This window comes from Pholis gunnellus (assembly GCF_910591455.1).
Source record: "Pholis gunnellus genome assembly, chromosome: 9".
Lineage (NCBI taxonomy): Eukaryota > Metazoa > Chordata > Actinopteri > Perciformes > Pholidae > Pholis > Pholis gunnellus.
Window position 1 is genome coordinate 26,348,404 of NC_136535.1, and position 25,679 is coordinate 26,374,082.

The window sequence follows — 25,679 nt, forward strand, 5'->3', positions numbered from 1 at the left end:
CCTTTCTGAAATGTTTATTTTTTTTGTATGTAATTAATTTTTGTTTGGAATATAATCACAATACAACTCTTAGTCAAACTTATCTCTGACTCAGTGGTGGTTCCTTTAGCGAGCATTGGGCTCCGTAGACAAGCCTAGAATCTATAACTGTTTACAACTGGTCCTTAAATTCCTTTTATACCTTAAAAGAAGAAGCACATGTTACAAACCTCCTGATTAAAGTCTTTGTCTTTCTTAACATTAGAACCAGATTACATTTTCTTCTCCAGGGAACCTCCTGGAAATTATTAAGAAACAAATTTGAAGTTACAGACCCATAAAATTGAGTTTAGTTTGCTGAGATGACGTTAGCGTCATTACTGGCGTCATTTTACGACATAAGAAATCAACTTTTCATTTGTAAAAGCATTAAATGTGTTTTTATTTATATTAAAGCTCAGATAGAAAAAGACCTTTATTATTACTTCTTTATTTGGAGTTCAGTTTTAAATGATCGTTATTATTAATGATGTAGAGCTGTATCGTTACCGTGTGTGTGTGTGTGTGTGTGTGTGTGTGTGTGTGTGTGTGTGTGTGTGTGTGTGTGTGTGTGTGTGTGTGTGTGTGTGTGAGTGAGTGTGTGTGTGTCTTCATGTTTTATAGCCTCAGCGTATCTCTTCTCAGGAACTTCTCTCTCGTGGACTTTGAGACTGAAGTGATCATCAAACCTTGATTCTCTTCCTCAGAAGTAAAAGCCGGAATCACAAGAGAAGAGCAGCTCGTTACGCTGGACATGGCGGCCTCTGACGGTGAGTTACTCAAGTGGAAACACTTTGTTTGAGTTTGTATGAATGTGAGCTTGTGACTGCTTGTCCTCAGCGGTGCTGCTGTTACTGGGAGAGACACAAAGTGGGAAGAGCTCAGCAGGAAACACCATCCTGGGAAAACCAGCCTTCCACAAGAAAACCACTCGCAGCTCCAAAGAGAACGCCACCGTCTTTGGAAGACAAGTGAATATTTAAAGTTTTCAGTATTTGCTCCCTTTTAACCCTGAAGCTCCGCTCACTTTAGACTACATGTGGTCCTCCAGGTGACGGTGGTGGACACCCCGGGGTGGACGTCCCACTCCATCACCCCAGACAGAGTATCTGAGGAGCTGTGCAGAGCTCTGACCCTCTGCCACCCAGAGCTCCACGCCATCCTGCTGGTGCTGCCCTCCACCTCCACCTTCGGCCAGCCGGAGTGGAGGGCCATGGAGGCCCAGCTCAGGCTGCTCCAGACCCCCGTCTGGCAGAGAGCCATGGTCCTCTTCACCCACGGAGACGAGCTAGGTGAACCAACGATCGTTTTGTTTATGCTCACTCTGTCTCTCTCTCTGCTGATTGGCCATTAGAGATCTAGCTCAACCAATGAGGTCTCACGTGTGCTGCAGGTGGCCTCCCCATCCAGGAGCACATAAGGCGACAGGGCCGGACTCTTCGCTGGCTGCTGGAGCGATGTGGGAACCGGTACCAGGTGATGTCGGAGCGGTCCGGGGCCTCGGAGGCCCAGGTCGCGGAGCTCTTTGAGAAGATCCAGAAGATGATGGAGACTAACGAGCGTCCCAGGGAGATCCGGGATCAGATGTACACCCGGCTGAGACGAGAGGTGAGCATGAAGGATGCGAGGAGGACGTGGGGAGGACGGGAGGAGATAGAAATGACAGTGGTGCATGATGGGAAGCCAGAGGCCTCGAGACGGACATATATACCTAAAGGTTTGTGTTTCTAAGCCACACAATCATCACGCCAACACCCGGGACACGTTGTGAAAACCCGCTGCGATGTGTGTTGGTTGCAGGTTTCCCAGTAGAACCGGTCGGTCTGAAGCCGGCTCTGAGCCTCGTCCTGCTGGGGAGGAGGAAGTCGGGGAAGAGCTCGGCCGGCAACGTGATCCTGGACCGGGAGGAGTTCCGGGTGGACGTGAAGACCAGCAGGTGCTCCGCGGGCCGCGGTAGAGTATCAGGTCGGGCTGTCACGGTGGTGGACACGCCCGGGTGGAGTCTGTTCGGTCTGGCCAACGCCAAAGAGGTCCGGGCGGAGATCGGTCGGAGCCCTTCCCTCTGCCACCAGAGCAGCAAAGTCTCCTTCCTGCTGGTCGTCCCGGTCGGCTCCTTCAGGGAGAAAGACAGGAGGGCCGTGGAGACGAACCTCGGCGTCCTGGGGGGCGACGTGTGGAGGAGCACCGTGGCGGTGTTCACCTTCGGAGAGGAGCTGAGAGGACGGACGCTGGAGGACCACGTGGAGCAGAGCGGACGGCCTCTACAGTGGCTGCTGGACAGATGTGGACACCGATACCAGGTGTTAGACACGAACACGGGAGACGGGACACGAGTGAACCAGCTGCTGGAGATGGTGGAGCAACTTTAGAAACTATTTACACGCATATAGATGTTAGTAATAATAATAAATGAGTTCAAATTTAAATTGTAAAACTGCTACTGGTACTACTTCTAATAATAAGCGGAAGCAGCGAGAGACTCTGGACAACGTGAGCTGTGATGTGACGTGTTATCTGGTGGTTTGGTTTGTGGGTACGAGGACGTTGAGTTAGTGTATTTGTGTGCATGTGCGTCATTTTTACAGCTAAAGAACAGAACAAACAAAGTTCTAGTCTGGAGTGATTCAGTCTCATGTGTGTGCATCCAGTTATTGTGAGGATTCACTTTATGAAATACTGTCAATAACAGAAAACATGCTCATACAGGCATTCTGGGTAATGAAAGAGTCGAAAAAGTACTAAAAAGAGACACTCATCTGCATAATTCTTGACATTTTTTAACACTGAACTATGATTTTTTAAAAACATTTTTATGACATACTTCAGTATGACTTGCTATTCTGTGACTCTTATGATATTTAATGACGCTATTCTGTGACTTTTTATGACATAATATACTTTGACTTGTAAAGACTGTGGCGACCCTTCTGCTCCACTAGGTGGCGCTGTGTCCTTTGTGCCGTCTCGTTTGTCTTCAGATCATTAAATGCGCAAGTGTTGGGAACATGTATAGGTTAATTTTAAGTGCCTCATCACCCCAATCAATCAGATTATATTTCTTTAAATGTGCTGCTGGCAGTAGGCTTAATGGAATGCATCATCCAATGAGATCTATAGCGAAAATAATGATATCAACTCTTTCAGAATAAGTAGATAAAAACAAGCCCAAAGAGAATCTAACTGATACCAATGAATAGATACTTATGAGGATATATGTAGGTGTATGTACGTATGTATCATGTACTATATATATATATATGTGTATATACATGTATGTGTAGATTATCATATAGAATAGGAGTTTGAATATGTGTGTGAATCTGTGTATGGGCGGATCAGTGTGTGTGTATTATTCATAATAAGCAGTAAAAATAAATTGTGTGTAATTCTCTCTCTTCTTATCATGAGTCCACCTTAATCATGTTCTACAGTAATGATATCTATGGTGTACTAATAATACTGTCATATCATTATGATGCTTTCAACCAGCATGTAGTTCAACCAGCCATCAAGAGGACACGGGAGCAAGTAAACACTAAGCACACACACATTATTCAGAATGGTGATCAATACAACATGTTGCCATGGTGATGTAATGAACACATCCATACGTTTCTTAAGCGCCAAATAAACGTTATGAACAGCACGGCATGCAGCGGCTTTCCCGATGTTCTCCACATCACCGACACTGTACAAACATGAACCATCGCTACACAGCGCGAGGCTGCATCAGTCCGTGAGACAGTAGATGGCGTGTGGTGTTCAATGTACGGCTCCAGAAGGTCTTTAAATAAATGATTCCTTGTTGGCAGAATCGATAGCGCTCGTACAGGAAGTCATCATGATGTGATAACGGATCTTGGCGATCTCGAAGAACTCTCTCCCTATAAAACACTAATCTGACTAATATCGCTTCCTCATCGATGGATCTCTGAGGAAGGGAGCTGACACTTGTTTCCGGGGGAGTGGCAGTTTATCCAGCGGATCTAGCTCAAGCCGGCGTTAGATTTCGCCATGATTATGGTCTTGAATTCCTCATATGCGTTCATGATCATCTCCTGCTCGTCAGCGGAGTAAAAAGAGGCTCTTTCTTTGCGTTTATTTGCCGTTGTACTGTTAGAAAATCATGGTTTCGGTGATCGACGCTTCCCCCTTTTGAAGTAGGACGGGCACACGCAACGATCCTGATGACTGACGTCTGGTTCAAATTAACGAGACTGTTTGAGCGGATCAGCCTTTGAGGAACCGAGATAGCCTGATGTCAATCATCGAGTTAATTTAAGCTGGATAATAGGACATTTGATCGACTTAGTTCAACCACGTACGAGGAATAGGGCCCAGGTCCAAGTGCTAGCTGGTGAGCTGACCGCTAACATGCTAGTGCTAGCTGCTGAGCTAACCGCTAACATGCTGGCGCTAGCTGCTGAGCTAACCGCTAACATGCTGGCGCTAGCTGCTGAGCTAACCGCTAACATGCTGGCGCTAGCTGCTGAGCTAACCGCTAACCCTCTGACCTGCTGACTGTTTGTTCACCAACCAGACACAAAGTCACATCGGTGCTTCTTTAAAGTCTTCCAGATGTTTGGCCTCATGCAGCCAGTCATATAAATACATTTTTAATAGTTTTTTTCCCCTTTGACTAATTTATTTAATCAGATTAAATATATTCACTGTGTTTGCGCTCAACTGTAATCTGTTTTTTGTCGTTCCTCTGATACTTCCAACGACAACAGTGTGTTTGAGAGTTATAGTTATCGAACAAAAGGTATTTTAATAAATAGTATAAGTACCTAAACCTTTCAGATGATTCCCATCATGGTTGTTTTTTTTTGTTAAAGGTAAAGACGTCTAAATAGACAGTTTTAAGATGGTTTTAAAGGTGCAATGCTGCTTTAATTGATCTTTTATTTCATATGTGATTGTTTATGGTCAGAGCTAAATGATGCATGTTCAGTAATATGAAAAGAACCACTAGTTAGTGATAGGGTGTAATTTAAACTTGCTGCATTAAATGTTAAGATGCAAACGGTGTTCTCTTGTGTTATTGTTAAACAGTCAAAACACCAGAAAAGTCTCCAACAACACCAGAACAAGTCGCTAGATTTGTCGCTAGTAGCTTTTGATAAAACAAGTCGCCGTGAGGGTTTGGAAAGTCGCCAGATTTAGCGAGAGAGTCGCCAAGTTGGCAACACTGGCACCGGTTAAATATGTCCCCAGAGCAACATTGGACGTAACAATGGTTCCTATCACATATAAAACCAAACAAAAATCCATCTTCATAAAAACAAGTTGTACAAATAATAATATATAAACAAGCATCTTAAAGCTGCTGCAGATGTACAAACAAAAGCAGTTCACTTACCAGAGCTGCTGTTCACTATTTAAAGACAAAGTCCATCCTCCTTTCTTTGTTAACAAAGAGTTTAATCTCACGTTGTTCAGTACATCCGTGTGTTTTAGTTCCAGTAAGAAGTTCTTCTGGATTCACGGACGCCAGTGAATACAGTCGAGCCTCCCCAGTTGTATTTCTTGAACACGTTTTAATGCGTTTGAGGCTGAACATGTCGCTCCACAGAGGCAGCAGATGTTGGGATCATCACCGCCCAACATGTCACGCTAGCCCACTGACCAATCACGTAGCTGTAGGCCAGCTAGCAGCTCTGACACGTCAAAGAATACGCCCAACATGTCAAACTAAAGATCTGATTGGTTGAAGACTATGACAATCAACAACATCGTCCCCATTCACTTAACCTGCACATGGATTCACTGGTGAGTCTGCAGGCCTGGGGCCTCTCTTCTACCTAGAGACACAGAGGTGAACTCTGATTGGATCAAAGCTCTACTTAAAACAAGCTGCACTGAAGCAGAGCAGCTGAGGAGCACAGTAGCTGTGCAATGAGAACATAAGATAATGGGAACAATGTTTGTATAAATTATGATACATGTAGTGTATTTAAGAAAAATTATTAAATTATAAAATAGCTCTAACTTTGTGATTCTGTTTAGGCCAGCAGAGAAGGCTTTGCAGGCCCTGACGTTTACTTCATGTAGTTGCCTCAGCTCAACTTCTAACATCTTAAAGAGGATCTGATTGGCTGACTATCACTCAGCCCAACCTGCTGTTGTGATTAACATTACTGTTTAAAAAGAGAAGAAGAAGGTAACACCTCCTCTCAACGAGGGTGGTTGTTGGTCTGATGTCAGACGTTATGAACAGGCTCCTCCTCCTTAATGTGTAACAGCCTGTCAATGTTTAACACCATCTCACCTGCTGGAGGCGTCTTTTTATTGTCTGTGTGAGCTGTGAACCTTGTCCGTCCTCAGTGGACACACACACACTCTCACACACACACACACACACACACACACACACACACACTCACACACACACTCAGGACTCCATGAGGACCTCCACAGGTAAGCTCTCTCTCTCTCTGGCTCTGATTTGACTATTGAGGTAAAAATGATTCTTTATCTTGACATAACTCTCATGGAGAAGTCTTGGTATAAGCATCAGTATCACCTGTGTATTCAAGAGGTAAAGTCAAAGTACCTGCTTGTTCTTTTTGATGGTTGTGGGAATCATTCCTTTGTGCGTGACTTTGTGTTTTCTGGTGAAACATTTTCCACCTGCAGTCCTTCTCTGCATGTTTGTGTACAGTTTACAGTTATCACAAAGTGTCATCTTACCGGTTCATTTTAAATCTTCTTGTTCACACTAGAGCTGTTTATTATTTTTCTTATTGAGCTGGTGTTAAGGAGGTTATTGTTGTTGTTATTGAGCTGGTGTTCAGGAGGTTATTGTTGTTGTTATTGAGCTGGTGTTAAGGAGGTTATTGTTGTTGTTATTGAGCTGGTGTTAGGGAGGTTATTGTTGTTGTTATTGAGCTGGTGTTCAGGAGGTTATTGTTGTTGTTATTGAGCTGGTGTTAAGGAGGTTATTGTTGTTGTTATTGAGCTGGTGTTCAGGAGGTTATTGTTGTTGTTATTGAGCTGGTGTTAAGGAGGTTATTGTTGTTGTTATTGAGCTGGTGTTAAGGAGGTTATTGTTGTTGTTATTGAGCTGGTGTTCAGGAGGTTATTGTTGTTGTTATTGAGCTGGTGTTAAGGAGGTTATTGTTGTTGTTATTGAGCTGGTGTTAAGGAGGTTATTGTTGTTGTTATTGAGCTGGTGTTCAGGAGGTTATTGTTGTTGTTATTGAGCTGGTGTTAAGGAGGTTATTGTTGTTATTGAGCTGGTGTTAAGGAGGTTATTGTTGTTGTTATTGAGCTGGTGTTAGGGAGGTTATTGTTGTTGTTATTGAGCTGGTGTTCAGGAGGTTATTGTTGTTGTTATTGAGCTGGTGTTAAGGAGGTTATTGTTGTTGTTATTGAGCTGGTGTTCAGGAGGTTATTGTTGTTGTTATTGAGCTGGTGTTAAGGAGGTTATTGTTGTTGTTATTGAGCTGGTGTTAAGGAGGTTATTGTTGTTGTTATTGAGCTGGTGTTAAGGAGGTTATTGTTGTTGTTATTGAGCTGGTGTTCAGGAGGTTATTGTTGTTGTTATTGAGCTGGTGTTAAGGAGGTTATTGTTGTTATTGAGCTGGTGTTAAGGAGGTTATTGTTGTTGTTATTGAGCTGGTGTTAAGGAGGTTATTGTTGTTGTTATTGAGCTGGTGTTAAGGAGGTTATTGTTGTTGTTATTGAGCTGGTGTTCAGGAGGTTATTGTTGTTGTTATTGATGACCATGAATTGACCGTCACATGAAGTCTTGAGTGTTTTCTGGAGCTTTCTAAAGAGGCATCGTATTGCGTCATGTCATCAGGGTTCAACAGTAAGATTAGAATTCTGCTATTATTGAACAGATCTTTAATAAAAGATCAAAATGTGATTGTGTGTATCGGCCACCATTCATTCCACACACGATGTCGAACATTACTTTCAGAGCACCTTTCATAGGTGAGTGAAGTTCAAAGAGCTGAAATATGAGACGCAACAAGACGCGACGGTGAAAACAGAAAAGATAAAAGTAATTCTACAACTTTAGACCAACGTTTAAAAATATTGAAAATGTAATTAAAAGCTGTAATAACAGTAATAGTAGAGAAACCGCTTGAAATACAAACTAGATTAATACGATTATACAATTTATCTACAGTAAAATAAATGATCAATTTAAAAAAAAGGTGCAACTTAAATACAACAAAATAAGTGAAAAATGTAATAATAATAAAATAGAATTAGTTTTTAACTTGAACAAAATTAAATATGTGAATAAAATAATTTTATAAAATAAAATACAAAATAATTATTTTTATTTGTTCTAATTTGTTCTAATTAGAAACAACTATATAAACTTAATGTAATTTCTCTAAAGTCTAAGCACAACTTAACTAAACAGAACTCCCTCATCTCCTAACGACATGACTGTAACACTATGCTGGCCGGTCCATAGATGATTGAAGGGGAGAGCAGACCTTCCTCCTCTGTGGTGCACATGTAGTGGCTCCTGAGAACACCCCTCTGGCTGTGGGAGAATGGAACAGTCCAATTGTCCATTCTAATCTACCAGACCAGGTGTGACGCAGCGGCTCAGTCCAAAGACAGAAGGATGGTCGGCTGAACGACACTGACAGGAAAGTTATTAACACTTCTTATGAACCGTAACTTCATTTAACGCTCAATCTAGAAATATAAAATACAAATATGTTTAACTTTGTCAGCAGAGATAAACTCAGAAGTTCAAGTTCAATCAGGAACTGTGTGTGTGTGTGTGTGTGTGTGTGTGTGTGTGTGTGTGTGTGTGTGTGTGTGTGTGTGTGTGTGTGTGTGTGTGTGTGTGTGTGTGTGTGTGTGTGTGTGTGTGTGTGTGTTGGTTGTTAAGACAACAAAAAGCGCCGTCTATTTATAATGTGTGCGTTTGTACTTGAGGGTCTCATTGGTTGGGGGGTGGAATCCGGTCTCGGTGGACCAGGTCTAGATGGACCAGGTCTGCAGAGCTGTGAGGATTCTTTCATTAAAGGCTCCAGTGTTCATTGGTCATATTTTTACCTCCTGAAGCTCCGGAGCTAGAATGTATTAACGTTTCGTGTCCTGAGAAGTCCGGTAACCTCCGTTCTCTGAGCACATTTCAATGAGCCGCTGTGAGTTCAGCTGCAATCTATGTTCTGAACAAAGACTCAAAGATTCAAAACAGCTTGAGCTTCTACCTGCATCTGATGATGGAAGAACGAAGCAGCAGCTGCAGGAAGAAGTATTTCATCTTGTGTCTGTTTTTCCAACAGGCTGCCAGCATGAGATGGAACATCCACGGTGAGTCTTCACACTGTGTTCATGACGTTAATAAAGGACCACACCTGATAACGTTGATATCGCTGAAGATAACAGCTGAACTGTGAGCTCTTTATCTTCTGGATACAACAAGGAAGTGTTTCCTCAGTGCAACATGTGTTCACCGTTATCGACCTTTCAGCAGACAAAGTGTCGATATTTAAAGAAATGTGTACGACATAAATGTTTATCACCAATAAATATTGCACTGGGCTTCAATGATGCACTAGAGAATCCAATATGAATATAGTGAATAAAGGCGAAATGTAATGAAAAACTTTTTTTAAATATATATATTTTTTTATATATATATATATTTTTATATATATATATTTTTTTATATATATATATAATTTTTGGGGAATTTATATATATCTTTTTATTTTTATATATATATATATTTTTTTTTTAATTTCAAAATTTAACTTTAAGACGGTTCTTGCTGCTTTGTCAGAAAGTTCTACTAGTTTGTTTTTGACCACATGACTAAAAGTCAATTACATCAGTGAGTCACATGTCAGGATGCTCCAGATATCAAACGAGTCCTCGTGCAACGTTCCTGTGATATCTTTAGAAAAGTGACACATTTTCTGTACGTTTTTCTATGAAATCCAGGAATTTGTATCAATGTCTGCTTGATAGATTAATTGCGTTTTTCAAAATAAACTTCCATCTTCACAGGAAACTACTTGGTTAGTTTTAGGAAAAGATCCCCGGTTAGAATAACCACAGAAGTACTATAACTACATTACACAAGTTACGTGTATACACGTGATGCAGTGACATGAAAGTAAACCATTGCGTTCCAAAGATATCTTGAATAACAGCGTTGTTTTAAATGATGAAGTGAGTCTACTAGAATGAAATACAACTTCAGAAATGCTGGTCGGTCCTTTGAAAAAGAAGCCATTTTGTGTACAGTATAGTTTTTGTATAAAACTGAATTCCATTCTGTCTGTTTTTAATTTCTCCTCCTCTCAGTTTTACCTTCAATCCAAAGGAAGGCATTGATAATCCCGCTCTGGTCATCACCGATGATCCAGGTGAGGTTTGATACAGAACACGAGCCTTTACGTGACCTTTTGTGACTCCTTCCTCGGTGTTGATGGTCTTCACTGGACCCTGTGTGTGTGTGTGTGTGTGTGTGTGTGTGTGTGTGTGTGTGTGTGTGTGTGTGTGTGTGTGTGTGTGTGTGTGTGTGTGTGTGTGTGTGTGTGTGTGTGTGTGTGTGTGTGTGTGCAGACCCTCAGAGTCTGGTTCCCAGACTGTGCCACCTGACGCGTCTGGAGGGCCAGAGCTTCGGCTTCTTCCTGCGGATGGACCAGAGCGGCCGGAGCTTTGAGGTCAGAGACGTGGAGCCGTGGAGTCCGGCGAAGCGTGGCGGCCTCCGGGACGGGGACCGAGTGCTGGAGGTCAACGAGGAGTACGTGCACAACGTGGACTTCTCCAAGGTTAGTGTCCGCAATCGAGATGATGCAACATCTCCTGGGCTTCTTCTTAAAGGAACAGTGTGGAACACTTCAGGGGTTGATTAGCAGAAATGGAATATAATATGTTCAACTATGTTTTCATTAGTTTAGTTTTATTTAGTGTAGAAAAAAAGCCTTTTAGATCTACGTGGGGAGCGGGTCGTTTTACACGGACTCCGCCATGTTGCACCGCCATGTTGCTACGGCAGCCCAGAATGGACAAACACTAAGGAACGCTGGCTCTACAGAGATTTTGGTTTGTGAACCAGGTGAAGTGAAGGACACTCGAACTACAGCGACTATGATCATTACTGTTACTGGAATAAAATATTTGCAAGTAAAAAGCCCTTATCAACACATATGTGAACATGTAAATGAAAGTGAAACCTAAATCCATCAACCCTCGATCATCGACCAACGCTATGTTTACACAAGCACAGCACGAACAATCGGACCAAAGCTTTTATTTTTATTCTATATTCATGTTTTTAAAAACAATCATTTATTCATGAAACAGAGTATTGATGAGAGTAGCTCATTGTAGAAATAAACTCTTAAAGATATTTATTTTTTAGGAGTGTTATGTTTAACATAGATGTCTCTAAATCTCACACACTGTTCCTATGAATTTGTTTTGCATATTCATGATGCTCACAGGATCGATCGTCTGCGTTAACATTGGTGACCCTATGACCTTTCATCAGGCTTCACCATCTGTCCGAACTTTCTTGTCGACAATAAACTGAAGGGCAGCTAGTTATTTCTCACAGTTTAAAGGTGCAGTGTGTGAGTTCTGGCGCCATCTAGTGGTGAGGTTGCAGATCGCAACCAGTTGAAACCCCCCCCCCCCCCATGTGCCAAGCGAGTCAGAGAACTACGGTGGCCTAAATGTGAAAACGTGGATGTCTATCGTATCGTCGGTCATTTAAAGTACATAGTCTGTGATTTGTCCGTTCTGGGCTACCGTAGCAACATGGCTCCTTATGTAGATATAAACTGCTCATTCTAAGGTAACAAAAACACAACGATTCTTATTTCCAGGTGAATTCACACGGAAGAAAACCGCCAATAGATCCCTCTACGCTCTAGGTATCTGTAGTTAAAAGTAAACAGACTGGATCGATCTCACCTGAGCTTAATTATGACTTTAATGGCTGAATGAAAAGAACAAATTTCTGTCTGCTTACATGTCAAAAACAAGAGTTCTTTTGATTTAGGATGGACATAAATATTCAAGGAACAGGGCCTCAATGTTTAAAATGAAAGAGTTTATTCACTTTATCATCTGTGTCTCTGTGATGTTCTGACAGGTTGTGAGGAAGATCCAGTCCTGTGGATTACATCTGTTTCTGCTGGTGTTGAGACGGGACGAGTATGAAGAGGTACAGTATGAAGGTTAACTTTATAATCTACCTATGTATTCTGTCAGAAAAAGATAGTGTGTCCCAATCATTGGCTGTATATAAGAAGTGGACGTAGTCATCTTCACGTCTCTCATTAGTTTGTGGGCTGATGTTTTGAAGTTTTCAGTTCGGCGATTTGTCCGTCGCCATCTTGGTTTTTAGCAACCAGTGAACAGGAAGTGACCATATCTGGACTGAGGAGGAGTGACGTAGAGACGCCGTATACGTCTCTGGTAGAGAGACCTGTCAATCACTGTGTAGCCCCGCCCCTAAAGCATCCCCTGCTTTATGGTCTGTGTGACTCTAAATGGACCATCATTTACTAAATGAACATCATGCTGTATTGAAGAAGACTTGAAACTAGAGATTGAGACCATAAACTCATGTTTACAATGTTTACTGAGGTAATAAATCAAGAGAGAAGTAGAGTCATTTTCTCATAGACTTCTATACAACCAGAGGAGTCGCCCCCTGGTGGACACTAGAGAGAATGCAGCTTTAAGCATGAAGCTTTAGCTTCACTTTTCAGAGCTGGAAGTTGTCTCCTGGTCCAAATATATGCCAAAATGACCAGGATGTTCTACTACATCTGGTCACATTTAGCAGCATGAAAGCCAGCATGCTTTTCTTGGGCAATTTGACCCACAATCCTTTGCACAGCGGAGCAAAAGGGTCAAAGTTTGTCTCGGTTGAATGCATTCTGTATGCAACAGGATGTACTTTGTGAAGGCAGCTGCAGTTTGGACGAAAAGTAAAATATGTAAGCTAAAGCATGTTGACACTTGTGGGCACCAAATGTTAGATTTCATTGTTTTCCCATTTTTTGTAAAATAAATTATTAAAGAAATATAATTAGCATTTTGTGTGACCGGAAGTTCAGAGTGAGTGATGTGAGTTAATCTGTAGTTGTTGTTTCTCTGAGTTGAATCCCGCTCTGGTCTCCGTTCCACAGGCCGTGTCTGTGGGTGTGGATCTGCAGACGCTGGCCAAGTCCTCCAAAGGGGACGGCTGGTCTAGACCCAGACTGTGTCACATCAGCAGACACCCGGAGGACGGTCTGGGGATGACCGTCACCTCAGTGGAAGGTTAACTTCTCCTTTACTAGACAAGAACCAAACGTCAGCAGATATTGTCACCATTAATGATTCTCTAGATTTAAAAAGGTCCTGAGGCCATGCTAGCTGTTTCCCCCTGCTTCCAGTCTTTATGCTAAGCTAGGCTAACCACATCCTGACTCCAGCTCTGTGCCTAAAGTCACAGTGAGGAACTTGCAGTTTGAAAAAGATGGAATTAATTAAAAGCAAGATTGTAAAAAAGTTTTTTTCTTAAAACTATCAACAGAAGTTGCTCGTTCGTTTCTTTGTTGCAGAGAAACTTTGCTCCTAATAAACGACATGAGCAGGAATAACTTATTAACTTTGAGAGTATCTAACGCACTGATGATGGTGATGTTTGCGTCCTCAGGTCAGAAGGGACAGTTCACTGTGAACACGGTGACCGACGGTCCAGCAGAGAAAGCCGGCGTCTGCACGGGGGACCGTCTGATCTGGATCAACGGGGTCACGGTGTCCACGCTGACTCACGCCACCCTCAGCAGAACTGTACGAGTCCCTCAGTTCACGATCTAAACCTGTGTGTTAGATGATGATCGTGTGTGTGTGACTGCTGCAGTGCGTCTGGTCCTCTCAGGTGAAGCGGATCGGGGACTCGGTGACGGTGCTGGTCATCGACCGCGAGGGCGAGTCCTGCAGCGTCCGGAGGAGGACGCCCGTCCTGCCCGAGGTGGCGGAATGCCGCGGCCTCCCGCACGCCGCCAGAACCATGCGTCTGGTGAAAGGACCCGATGGATACGGCTTCCTGCTGAGACAAGAGAGGCTGGCCGGCGCTCAGAGGAAAGGTGAGAGGCACGCCGACGCTCACGTGACCACGAGCACGAGCACCTCGTAGAGACGTCTGACGAGGGAAAGAGTCACGAGATGTGATCCGTTGTCCTGTGTACAGAGACACCTTACAAACAAAACCACTGAGTTGGGTTCATGACAAACATCGTAGTTGGCTTTAAAATAAGAGACATTTTAAATGAAACTCACATTTAGAATAAGACGTTATTTCAAACTTTGTTTGTCGGCTGCTCTTTATGACGGAAGTGTTCATCACACATGACGTCTGGAAGGATTAGGACGGAGGGCTTTGGGGTTCAGAGGTTTAGTCTAGGACCAAGTTTAATTTATATCAAAGTAGTTCCAACACATTTAACAATAATAACAACAGGAGCTGTGTTGGTTTAACCTCCACGTTAAAGTCAAAGCCTTCCTCTGTGATAATCAGCTGTCTGTCAGAGTCTCTGAGCTGCTTGTATTTATTTGCTCCCCCGTCCTGCTGAGACCTAGTTCATGTGCTGAGGGAGGTGGATGAAGGGAGTCCAGCTGAGGCCGAGGGGATGGAGGACGGAGACCTGCTGCTGGCCGTCAACGGTACACCTGTAGAGTCTCTGGAGCACGACGACATCGTCAAAGAGATCAGACGGAGCGGAGATAAAGTCGTCCTCACCTCCATATCGATACCAGGAAGAGACTTTTACAGAGAGGTACATTTATTTATTTATATATATTTAATATATATATATATATATATATATATATATATATATCTTTTTTTTTTTTAATATTTTTAATTTTTTTAAATTTATATATATACATCTTTTTATTTTTATATATTTTTAATTTTTTTAATTTATATATATATATCTTTTTATTTTTATATATATATATACTGTGTATATACACACGCATTTCTATCATCATACAGATGTTCTCTGTCGTGTTCCTGTAGTTGGGAATATCTCCGCTGTTGTTCTGCGAGGACGGACGTCCAACAATCTACGCTCAGGACGGAGAGGAGACGGACAGACCGGGACAGACCGGGTCTCACGTCAGTCAGGAGCTTTAACCCCAGAGGTGTAATATTCTGAAGCTGTGTGAAAGTCCTCACATTGTTTTTGGTCTGAAATCACTTCATCACTTCATATAAGAACATTCTATGTTTAATGTTTTCCAGCCGTCAGAGAACAAGAGATGCTTTCTGAGGCCAGCAGACGAGGAGCTCAGATGATTTCACATCAGACGGACGTCCTGTGATTTCTTCTAAAATCACAAATCTGTGTGATCATCCTCTGGGACCATCTGCTGGGACCATGATGCTCCTCTGGGACCACGATGCTCCTCTGGGACCACGATGATCCTCTGGGACCACGATGATCCTCTGGGACCACGATGCTCCTCTGGGACCACGATGCTCCTCTGGGACCACGATGCTCCTCTGGGACCACGATGATCCTCTGGGACCACGATGCTCCTCTGGGACCACGATGCTCCTCTGGGACCACGATGATCCTCTGGGACCACGATGCTCCTCTGGGACCACGATGATCCTCTGGGACCACGATGCTCCTCTGAATCTGTAGCGAGATCTCAGGACCGTTCTATTTTTGTACATTTTGATTCATTTTTTTAATATTAATTATAAACAGTGGTCATTATTTAGTGTGAAGCGTTGTGTGATTAAATTAAGCTCCACATATAGAAACATGCATCTTTTAAAACGGATCTTCTTTATGTTCTTAGATGTACTGAACATTAAATATTAAACCCTTTTTATCAGTATATACTGTTTTTGTTGTATTTATTTTGGGGTGGACATGATCCATGGTGGTCGAGACGTTAGACGAGACATCACACAACAAACTGGTCTATTCTCATACGTATGTCATTGATATATGTCAACATATATAAAGTCATTTGAAATCCTAGTGAGTATTAAATACGGTTTATTTAACGGATTATTGCCAAATATGTTCGCATCAAAAAAGGAGTTTGACTTGTTGATTGGTGCGGATGATAAACGCAGTGAAACAGCATAAAATACTTAATAAAAATATAAAAATGTACAATAGATTAAGATAAACAATATAAGAGTTAAAGTGTTCAGTGTCTGAATTTAGTGATGCCATAACTTCACATGTTAAAAGCCTGTCTCCTTGTCTGACGTCAAAGGGTTTGATAAAGTTTTACTATAAATATAATTCACATTTACCTTCAATGCTGTTTTTTAAATTTTAGTTTTCTGTAATTTTATCCCAAACTTTCATAAAATGATCAAAGATAAACTGCATGCAATAATGTATACCTTAGAACATATTTGGTGTCATTGAATTGATATATTTCAACAACATACTTGATTAATTTCATGAACAGGAGTTACAATAAACTGGCTTCTAAACTGGCTTCCTGTGAAGACGGAAGTTTATTTTGAAAAAACAGTTCATATGAATTGACACTTGTTTCTGGACTTCAGTAGGAAAACACAACAAATGAGGAACTTTTTCTGAGATATATGAATCATTTGAGGATTTCTTAGTGTTTTTCCACCATATTTATGATGAAATGAATCTCAATCAAAGCGTTTTTTAAACCTTTTTTTCAAATGTATTGAACAAATTGCACATATTCACAATAATACACAGTAGAATACATACATTCAAACTAACATACCAGAGGAATAAACGCAGAAAATATATACCGTTATAATTGTAACCGTTATAAGTCTTATTCTGAAAAAGTGAGACCGGAAGCTGCGCAGTCTTCCTTCTTGGTGATCACAGCGGTCAGTTTAACGGTTGATACTCGCGAGACGGCTGTCAGGCTTCATTCCCTCCTAACTAAACCCCTCCAGTAGAACAGCCATGGCGTCCGAAGAGCTGGCGAAGAAGCTCCAGTCCCGGCTGGTCGCTACGCAGGAGGCCGCCGACCACGACCCAAAGCCGGAGTCCGTACCGAGCCCGGTCCTTCTCCGACCCAGACCGCAGGAGGCCGAGGCAGCCTGCGGAGACTCCTCGTCCTCCTCCGAGCTGTCCGCCGTGCTGACCCGCCGTCAGGACATCAACGACGGGACCGCCGCACCGCGACTGACCCGCGTGTTCAACCCGTACACGGAGTTCAAGGAGTTCTCCCGCAAACAGATTAAGGACATGGAGGCGATGTTCAAACGGTAAGATGCCCGTTGTTTGTCCGCTGGTTTTTGCACGCGGAGCAACGGTGGTTCCGACATTGTTGACGTGTAGTCGTGCGCGCGTGGGCCGTTGGTGGCTGAGTGAGCGCGCGGGGGATTAAGATGATGATGATGCTGCTGCTGACGTGAAGCCTCGCGGGTGAAAGCACGAGCTGTCACTCTGATCACGACACGACTCACCGAGGCCCTCGTCACCGTTTTGAGGGCTTCTTCAGTGCGTGTTTTAATCCGTCCCGTGACGTCTCGTGATCAGAGGGGAGAGCGCACGAGGCCAGAGATTACATTGATGGGTTCAGATTTATTGACATAAAAAACAAGCGGTGAAGATATTCTACGGAGGCCCAGATGTGACAATAAAGTCTACTGCGTCATATTCAATAGGAATACGTGACGCAATTACAATATATATGTGTGTGTGTGTGTGTGTGTGTGTGTGTGTGTGTGTGTGTGTATGTGTGTATGTGTGTATGTAAGTATATATATATTGTAATTGCGTCATGTATTCCTATTGAATACATATATATATATATATATATATATATATTACATACACACACACGTATATGTGTATATATTATGTATATTAACATTTTTCAAAGTGTTTTGAACATATATAAATAGATGGAATATGGAAAAAAAGGAACAAAAAATGTAATACAGTCAATCGTATCCAATTGAGATTAAAAAATATTAAAAATTAAACAAAAGTAGGCAGAAGCATCATCCTCTGTTATATTATGTATATATCTGATATAGTGAGCGTTCCTGTGAGCTCGTGGTCGGATGGTTTCATTCATATATGTATGTATGTATGTATGTATGTATGTATGTATATATATATATATATATATATATATATATATATATATATATATATATATATATATATATATATATATATATATATATATATATATATATGTATATATATGTATGAATGTATATATGTGAGATAGTGAGCGTTCCTGTGAGCTGGTGGTCGGATGGTTTCTCTTCTCCCACACACAAGAGTTGGTCTGAGCGTTTCTTTGTGTTCCTCAGAACTGGAATGCAGCCTGAACAGGAAGCTCTTTCTCTGGCTGTAATCGGTCCATTATGCAAATGAGGTTTCCAATTGTGATCTAATCCAACTCAGTTAACAATGGTTACAATAACAAACTAACTATAGGCCACTTCTTTGTTCTACATTTAGACGTTTTCTACAACCATCATTTACTAAATGAACATCATGCTGTATTGAAGAAGACTTGAAACTAGAGATTGAGACCATAAACTCATGTTTACAATGTTTACTGAGGTAATAAATCAAGAGAGAAGTAGAGTCATTTTCTCATAGACTTCTATACAACCAGAGGAGTCGCCCTCTGGTGGACACTAGAGAGAATGCAGCTTCAACACATGAACGACCTGCTAACTGTGATGGGTTTCTGTGGTTCTACAGCTACGACACCGGTAGAGACGGCTTCATCGACCTGATGGAGCTGAAGCTGATGATGGAGAAGCTCGGAGCTCCACAGACTCACCTGGGCCTGAAGAACATGATCAAAGAGGTGGACGAAGACTTCGATGGCAAGCTGAGCTACAGAGAGGTGAGATTCACTCTGCTCTGGTCCAGTTACACCAAATAGAGCTCAACACATCCGTGATGGGATTATAATAATATAAGATTATATAGAAGTACAAGATGAAAAGCAATAAGGCTCGACATGACAGTGACCTAATTTATTGTTTATTTATAATTACTTTACACAAAAGTGTTTTTCACTGTCATATCTGTGATCCAATGCAAAGTATTATGTTCTTAACTAAATGTAAGTTAAAGTGATTCCAGCATGTTTTTATCAGGAGAATATCTTGTAACCGCTTTTATTTTGGCGAGGATAACGACGTGATGTTTTTTTAATATCGTGCCATGAGTCCACGGGTTGAAAGGTAAAAATGTAGAGTGATGTCATGCATGTGGAGGAAGATAAATATGAACCTTCATCTTCATCTTTACACACTGGCTCATTTTCTTTCACATGTTTTATTGAAATGTTAATGTGTGAGGAGAGAAGTTAACCGCCGATAAACACCTGCAGCAGATGTTCTACCTCAAAGTTATACAAGTGTCAAATCATACTGCTAGTTATATATTTGCACATGTGCAACAATAATGCTCCTCATCATCAAACATCTGGAGGAGGAGGAGGAGGAGGAGGAGGAGGAGGAAAGGTGAAGGCACATTAATTACCTGATCTTTAGAATATTCCCACGGCTCATTCTGGGTTCATCCAGCTCTGATTTTTATTGTTCATCACCTTGTTTGCTCCGTCATGCCTCCGTCATGTCTCCGTCATGTCTCGTGTGCATCCTACTGGGCTGCAGCTGTTGTGGACCAGAATAGATCAGAGGTGGACTTCTTTTTAACTGCATGTAACCTCCTTCAGTTCCTGTTGATCTTCCGGAGGGCGGCGGCGGGAGAGCTGCAGGAGGAGAGCGGTCTGATGGCTCTGGCCAGGCTGTCTGAGATCAACGTGTCTACCGAGGGAGTGATGGGGGCCAAAGACTTCTTTGAAGCAAAGGTACTGTTGTGTTCTACCTGCTCTGATAGACTCCGCCTCTTTTAGGGCTTGTTAAACATTCAGACTAGAATTTAGCTTCTACGGATGTTTGTTTTTTTTACTTTATAGTGTTTATCATCATTTCTTTATAACTTTTTTACTCACCAGATTAAAAGCTGAGGCCTGAAAAGCTAATTTTAGATGTTTGAATTAAACTCTGACCCCCAAGATCCCCAATCCTAAACTGGGTTTGTGTTGATTTGATGGGTCTTTATGCCTCTTTAGACATTTAAGACTAAGTTTAAGTTAATGTGTGATCCGTACTGACCCCCCCCTCACAGTTTAACTTTAACCATCAGTGTAAATAAAGTTTTAACGTTAACCATCGGAGTGTAAATAAAGTTTTAACGTTAACATCACAGTGTAAATAAAGTTTATCGTTAACCATCAGAGTGTAAATAAAGTTTTAATGTTAACCATCAGAGTGTAAATAAAGTTTAACGTTAACCATCAGAGTGTAAATAAAGTTTAACGTTAACCATCAGAGTGTAAATAAAGTTTCACGTTAACCATCAGAGTGTAAATAAAGTTTAACGTTAACCATCAGAGTGTAAATAAAGTTTTAACGTTAACCATCAGAGTGTAAATAAAGTTTTAACGTTAACCATCACAGTGTAAATAAAGTTTAACGTTAACCATCAGAGTGTAAATAAAGTTTAACGTTAACATCACAGTGTAAATAAAGTTTAACGTTAACCATCAGAGTGTAAATAAAGTTTTAACGTTAACCATCAGAGTGTAAATAAAGTTTTAACGTTAACCATCAGAGTGTAAATAAAGTTTAACGTTAACCATCGGAGTGTAAATAAAATTTTAACGTTAACCATCACAGTGTAAATAAAGTTTTACTGACTCGGTAGAACTTGTTTTTAGTCTCTGATCTCTGATCATGTTTCATTGTAAACAACCAATCAGAGGAGAGCTAGTAACGTTAGCAGCACCGCTAACGGCTAACCAACGGAGGTTCACTTCAGTGACATCATGATGCCTTCAGGCTCTGCTCAGTGAACATGAGTACTGGCTGAAGGTACATTACAACGTTATCATGTTTTTATGAAGAAAAAAACCACTATAAATTACAATAACAAAGTAAAAGTATAACATTTAGAGCTTTTAATAGTTTACAGACTTCAGAGCGTTGAAATGATTTTTGGGACGGTGGATCCTCGTAGACAAAACCAAACGTTAGTGATTTGCTCCTTTTCTTTCGTGCTGATCTGATCTGTGACTATGATTCGTGATGCGATCTGAACCTCCATGTAACATTAACCAATCACAAACCAAAAGACATCCAAGGAAGTCTCCACAGACCGCCACAATAAAGCTGAGCTGAGGCCTAGATGAATAAGATGAGAAAAAAAAAAAAAATGGCATGAAGCCGTATCAAACGGGCTGCGTGAGGGCGGTCCTGGACTGAAAGCAGCCGTGCGGGGGCGACATCATCGTGATGACGTCATCGTGTGTGTGTGTGTGTCACCAGATGCAGGCCCTGTCTCTGGGCAGCAAGTTCGAGGCCGAGATTCAGGAGGAGAAAGAAGAACGCAAGAGACAGGAAGTGGACAAGAAACAGAGACAAGCCGCCTTCAAGCAGCTGCAGTCGGCCTTCTGCTCCTGAGGCAGCGAGTCAGAGTTACTGAGGCGCCACTAACAGCTGCTCATCCACTCACACACAGATAGCAACCATGCATTGAAGTAAATACGCACTAAAATACCTCGAAACGCGCCACAGACGAGGTTCAATCATTCCAGACTTCATGCAGCTGTTCCACAGTTCTTTGTGTGAGAACGGGAAGTTTTCATCTCGAGGTGTTTCTACTTATTTAGACAAAGTTAAACTGTCCGTACGTTTCTTTTGTGTCATATGATCCTCGCTAACACTGTTACAAGTGTAGTTAAATAAGACGCCTAACCTCCAACGTCATCGTAACAGTATAGTAATAGATAATAACTATATCATAACGGTGTAATAACTTAAGTATTAACGTCTGAAAGTGTCGGTGGTGAAAATGAATCCTTATGCAACTTTGTCTGTTGGCTCAGTGGGTCTGATCCAACATCAAGCAGCTCAACGTTCATCACTAGTTTACAGATTAATCCTTCTTTGATCCGTTGAAGCTTCGCTCTGGTTTTGAAATCGCGCAAAAAAAACTTCAAACAATCCCCAGATTTAAAAAACTCAACTGTGAAGTGTTTCAAAACCAGGGAGGTTGATTTAAAGGATTAGTTTTGTGTTTATTGGCTTCGGTCTCTGAGAGGGAAATAAGTGCACAGCCGGTTAGCCTAGCTTAGCATAAAGACTGGAAACGAGGGGAAACAGCTAGCCTGATAGACGCTTGTAAAGCTCACTAACCGTACAAAAGCAGGAATTTTAAAATGACCGTTTGTGGTTTTTATTTGCACTTTGTCGCTGGAACCTTCACGATGAACTCGTTTCATATCGGTAGTCCGAAGCACACAGCTCCCCCTGAAACCACAGCTGCTTATTTCCACATTTCTCTTCATGTACGGAGGAAATAAACGAGGTGTAACGTGTTAGTCAGAGAGCTTCAGAGGTCCCCAGTCTTTATGCTAAGCTAGGCTAACCATATCCCGACTCCGGCTCAGACAGAAAGCCAGTAAACCTATTTTCTCAAATGTTAAACATTTCCTGTTAAACGTGTATTCTGTGAGTGAGCCGAGGTCTACAGACTGACTTTAAACTGCAGCACAGATTAAAGATTAAAGATTAAAGATTAAAGATGGAGGAACCAGCCTGTTGATCAGCGTCTCTTAAACTCGGCTTGTGATTCTGTTTTTAGGATCTAAATTCTCGGCGCCCCCACAACATGTATTGCACAGTTTTGCTGAGTCGTGTGAATCTTGAGTCTGCTGTCGTTCAATATACTGTTTTCACAAGCATGCAGTGCAACACGTGTCGATGTAGGCTCGACCTAATATATTTAAAATCAAATTCAGCGTATGTTTCATGTAAAATAGACCAATGTTAGAAATCTACTGCACCGTGTACATCTGCACTACAAGCTACTGAAGCTACTGAAGCTACTGAAGCTAGCAGCTAGCAGCGAGCGACAGCGCTGACGTGGACTTTATCTGTGAAACAGACGAGCTGCAGGTTTAACTTTGAGTGCTTCGTCTGATTCAACACCAGATAAATCTTCTTATCGTTTGTGTTTGTGTGGACACTAAATGAACCATTTCTTTATAAAACACTGATGGGTTTTCACACTGTGACAGAAGAATTTACATTTAGTTGTCGTTTGATTTGTAGCTTCTCAAAGTGTGTAGTGATGAGTTTTAACTCCAGTGATTAATATTGCACTTTCATCAAGTTAAGAAAAAGACTTGGAACCTACATCCCCCATAATGCAATGCTTGATATAGTCTTTGATCATTCCCTCCCTTTCGTGAGAGAACAGAGAGTTCCTCGCTGCATCACTTCCTCACGATGTGGACTCGTGAACCTCTGACGGTTCAATAATGAAACCTCAGAGCTCAGTCGCCTGTACGTCGAGTCTAAATACGTGTGATTAGAAACATCAAGAGGAGCGAGAGTTCAGAGCGAGAGTTCAGAGCGAGGAACGAGAGTTCAGTCGGCAGCTTTGTGAAGCTCTACTTCGCTTCCTTCAGAGGGCGAGATGAGGAACTTGATATTAGTGTCATGTTTGTGTGTTCAGTACAGAGCTACACGGTTCTGTTTGTTCACATTAAACAAGCAGGATATTAGCATGTTATTGTTGAGTTGGTGTATCTCTACTTCCAGATGTGATGCTAAGCTAGGCTAACCATGTCCTGACTCCAGCTCTGTACGTAACACACAGAGATGAAGTTGATGTTAATCTCTGAAGCTTCGGTGGACCACAGCTCTGTGTGTAGTCCACTCTAAACGTTCTTTACATGTGAAGCCTGAACACTGTGTAGACGCGTCCCGTGGTCCAGGAGTCCACATCCAGATGTTACAGAGCGCTGACTGAAGTGGTCCATGTGTGTGTGTGTGTATCTGTAGCATGAGTTATAACAGGACTACTGTGTGTCGCACCTTCTTTGGTATTTTGTTGTGGAAACTGACAATGTATTTTTTCATGAATAAATTAGTATATATATTGTTAATTGTTTTAGCAGAGACTTATAAGTTGCCAAATATTAAAACAAAAGGTCAGTGAGATATATTTTTTTGGGCACTTGTAAAGATATCGTGTTGTAGTCCCGGTCAGAAGCAGCAGTTCGACAATAAAAGTGATATTAAGAAATCCTGACTCCTGTCGTCACTCATGAGAGGCTTCGTAGCTTCATCGGTGAATCGTATCGATGTTCAAACAATCTTCACTGTTAAACCGCCGCCTCTCCTCACAGCGTTCACAGGTTTAATCAGGCAGAACTCCAATAACATTAAAGGATTTAGTACGTCAAACATAGTATGTCATGAAACATTAAGTGATAATGTATGTTATAGGAACATATTTAAAAATGTCATAGTATAGTATGACATAAAAATACTCGTTGGTGTGTCAGGACCTCTGCCAGCACTTGTGTTGCTGTGTTGCTGTGTTGTTGTTGTGTTGCTGTGGTGTTGTGTTGTGTTGCTGTGATGTTGTTGTGTTGTGTTGTTGTGTGGTGTTGCTGTGTTGTGCTGTGTTGTTGTTGTGTTGTGTTGTGTTGTTGTGTGGTGTTGCTGTGTTGTGTTGCTGTGTTGTTGTGTGGTGTTGCTGTGTTGCTGTGTTGTGTTGCTGTGTTGTTGTGTGGTGTTGCTGTGCTGTGTTGTTATGTTGTGTTGTGTTGTTGTGTGGTGTTGCTGTGTGGCTGTGTTGTGTTGCTGTGTGGTGTTGCTGTCGTTCAGTGTTCCTGGCTCCTGATTGGTTGGAGCTTGAAGCCATCGAGTAATTGGAGTCAGCTGACCACTGCTGTCAGTCTATAAGCCCCGCCCCCTCCTGTGATTGGTGGGCTTGTCTGGCACCACCTTGTTTATATGTTGGACATTTGATTGGCTGTATATTTATGTATCATTACCTCAGTGAACCTCCAGCATCATGTGTTAGAATCCTCAGAGGTTACATTGTTAACTCAACCTTTGATTAATAAAATGTATTTATTGAGGGTTTAGCTAGAGACGGACCATAACAATAGTTTATCATTAAAAGTCATAGTATAGTATGTTATTAAAATCAATCAACCACAGTCATAGTGTGGTACAGTCATTTCCAAAGCGTGGGTCGGGACCCCCTACTGGGTCGCAAAACACATTTGCAGTTTCTTCAGTTTTTTATTCAACATTTAAATCTTCAGTACACCTTCTTACCGCACGAGGGAGCCAGAGAGCTCCGATCGGTCTGATGACTGCAGACCACTGATGAATGGAAATAAACAAGAGTCTGTTAACTCCCCTCATTTATAAAGTATTTAATATACATATATGATTTTAATAACACATGCACGAGGTTGAGAACCTACAGATCTTTTAAATGGCGAGTAATCCTCAACATTGTAAAAGGTGACGTGGAAAAGGCAGCAAATCTGCTCATAAAAGAGTCACAGTGCAGCAGCTCAGTACAGTCACACCTGACGGAGGTTTGAGTCGCTCTGGAGCAGGTTCAGGCTTATGGATGTGTTGCTATGGTGATTTTTCCAAACTTGCTTTGAGGAACCGAAAAGCCTCACTTATGTAATCTCATCCTGGAAATGATCCGGCTAACTCAGTTAGCCACGTACGAGGAATAGGGACCTGTACTAACGTGAAGATTTAGTTCCGTCCTGAAATCATCGAGTGTTTGAGTTCTTTATAAAAACTTGACACGAGTCTGCATTAATGCAGG

The 25,679-nt window shown here is 41.8% G+C and overlaps 3 protein-coding genes across 6 annotated transcripts; all 3 read left to right on the forward strand.

Annotated features, from left to right (window-relative positions):
* Positions 1–772: 772 nt before the first annotated feature.
* Positions 773–3,357, forward strand: LOC306701601 (GTPase IMAP family member 8-like; the record flags this gene model as incomplete). Its single annotated transcript, XM_079166957.1, has 5 exons — positions 773–788; positions 859–989; positions 1,070–1,310; positions 1,412–1,735; positions 1,819–3,357. The coding sequence occupies 5 exons, from the start codon at positions 773–775 to the stop codon at positions 2,385–2,387; spliced, it is 1,281 nt and encodes a 426-aa protein (XP_079023083.1). The 3' UTR covers positions 2,388–3,357.
* A 3,048-nt stretch (positions 3,358–6,405) lies between these two features.
* Positions 6,406–15,864, forward strand: nherf4a (NHERF family PDZ scaffold protein 4a). 4 transcript variants are annotated; one of them, XM_079166638.1, is made up of 11 exons: positions 6,406–6,438; positions 9,285–9,312; positions 10,312–10,373; positions 10,573–10,781; positions 12,110–12,181; positions 13,155–13,287; positions 13,667–13,803; positions 13,892–14,099; positions 14,587–14,789; positions 15,035–15,159; positions 15,260–15,864. In XM_079166638.1, exons 1-10 carry the CDS (start codon positions 6,423–6,425, stop codon positions 15,149–15,151), a joined length of 1,185 nt encoding a protein of 394 aa, XP_079022764.1. In that variant the 5' UTR covers positions 6,406–6,422; the 3' UTR covers positions 15,152–15,159; positions 15,260–15,864. The 4 variants fall into 4 exon arrangements, with proteins under 4 accessions (XP_079022764.1, XP_079022765.1, XP_079022767.1 ...); XM_079166639.1 differs by having other exon boundaries at positions 14,593–14,789; XM_079166640.1 differs by lacking the exon at positions 6,406–6,438 and adding an exon at positions 8,603–8,632 and having other exon boundaries at positions 9,281–9,312.
* Positions 15,865–16,760: 896 nt separating this feature from the next.
* Positions 16,761–24,086, forward strand: efhd1 (EF-hand domain family, member D1). The gene is made up of 4 exons (XM_079166801.1): positions 16,761–17,248; positions 18,711–18,858; positions 19,699–19,833; positions 21,353–24,086. Exons 1-4 carry the CDS (start codon positions 16,944–16,946, stop codon positions 21,485–21,487), a joined length of 723 nt encoding a protein of 240 aa, XP_079022927.1. The 5' UTR covers positions 16,761–16,943; the 3' UTR covers positions 21,488–24,086.
* The last annotated feature ends 1,593 nt before the right edge of the window (positions 24,087–25,679 follow it).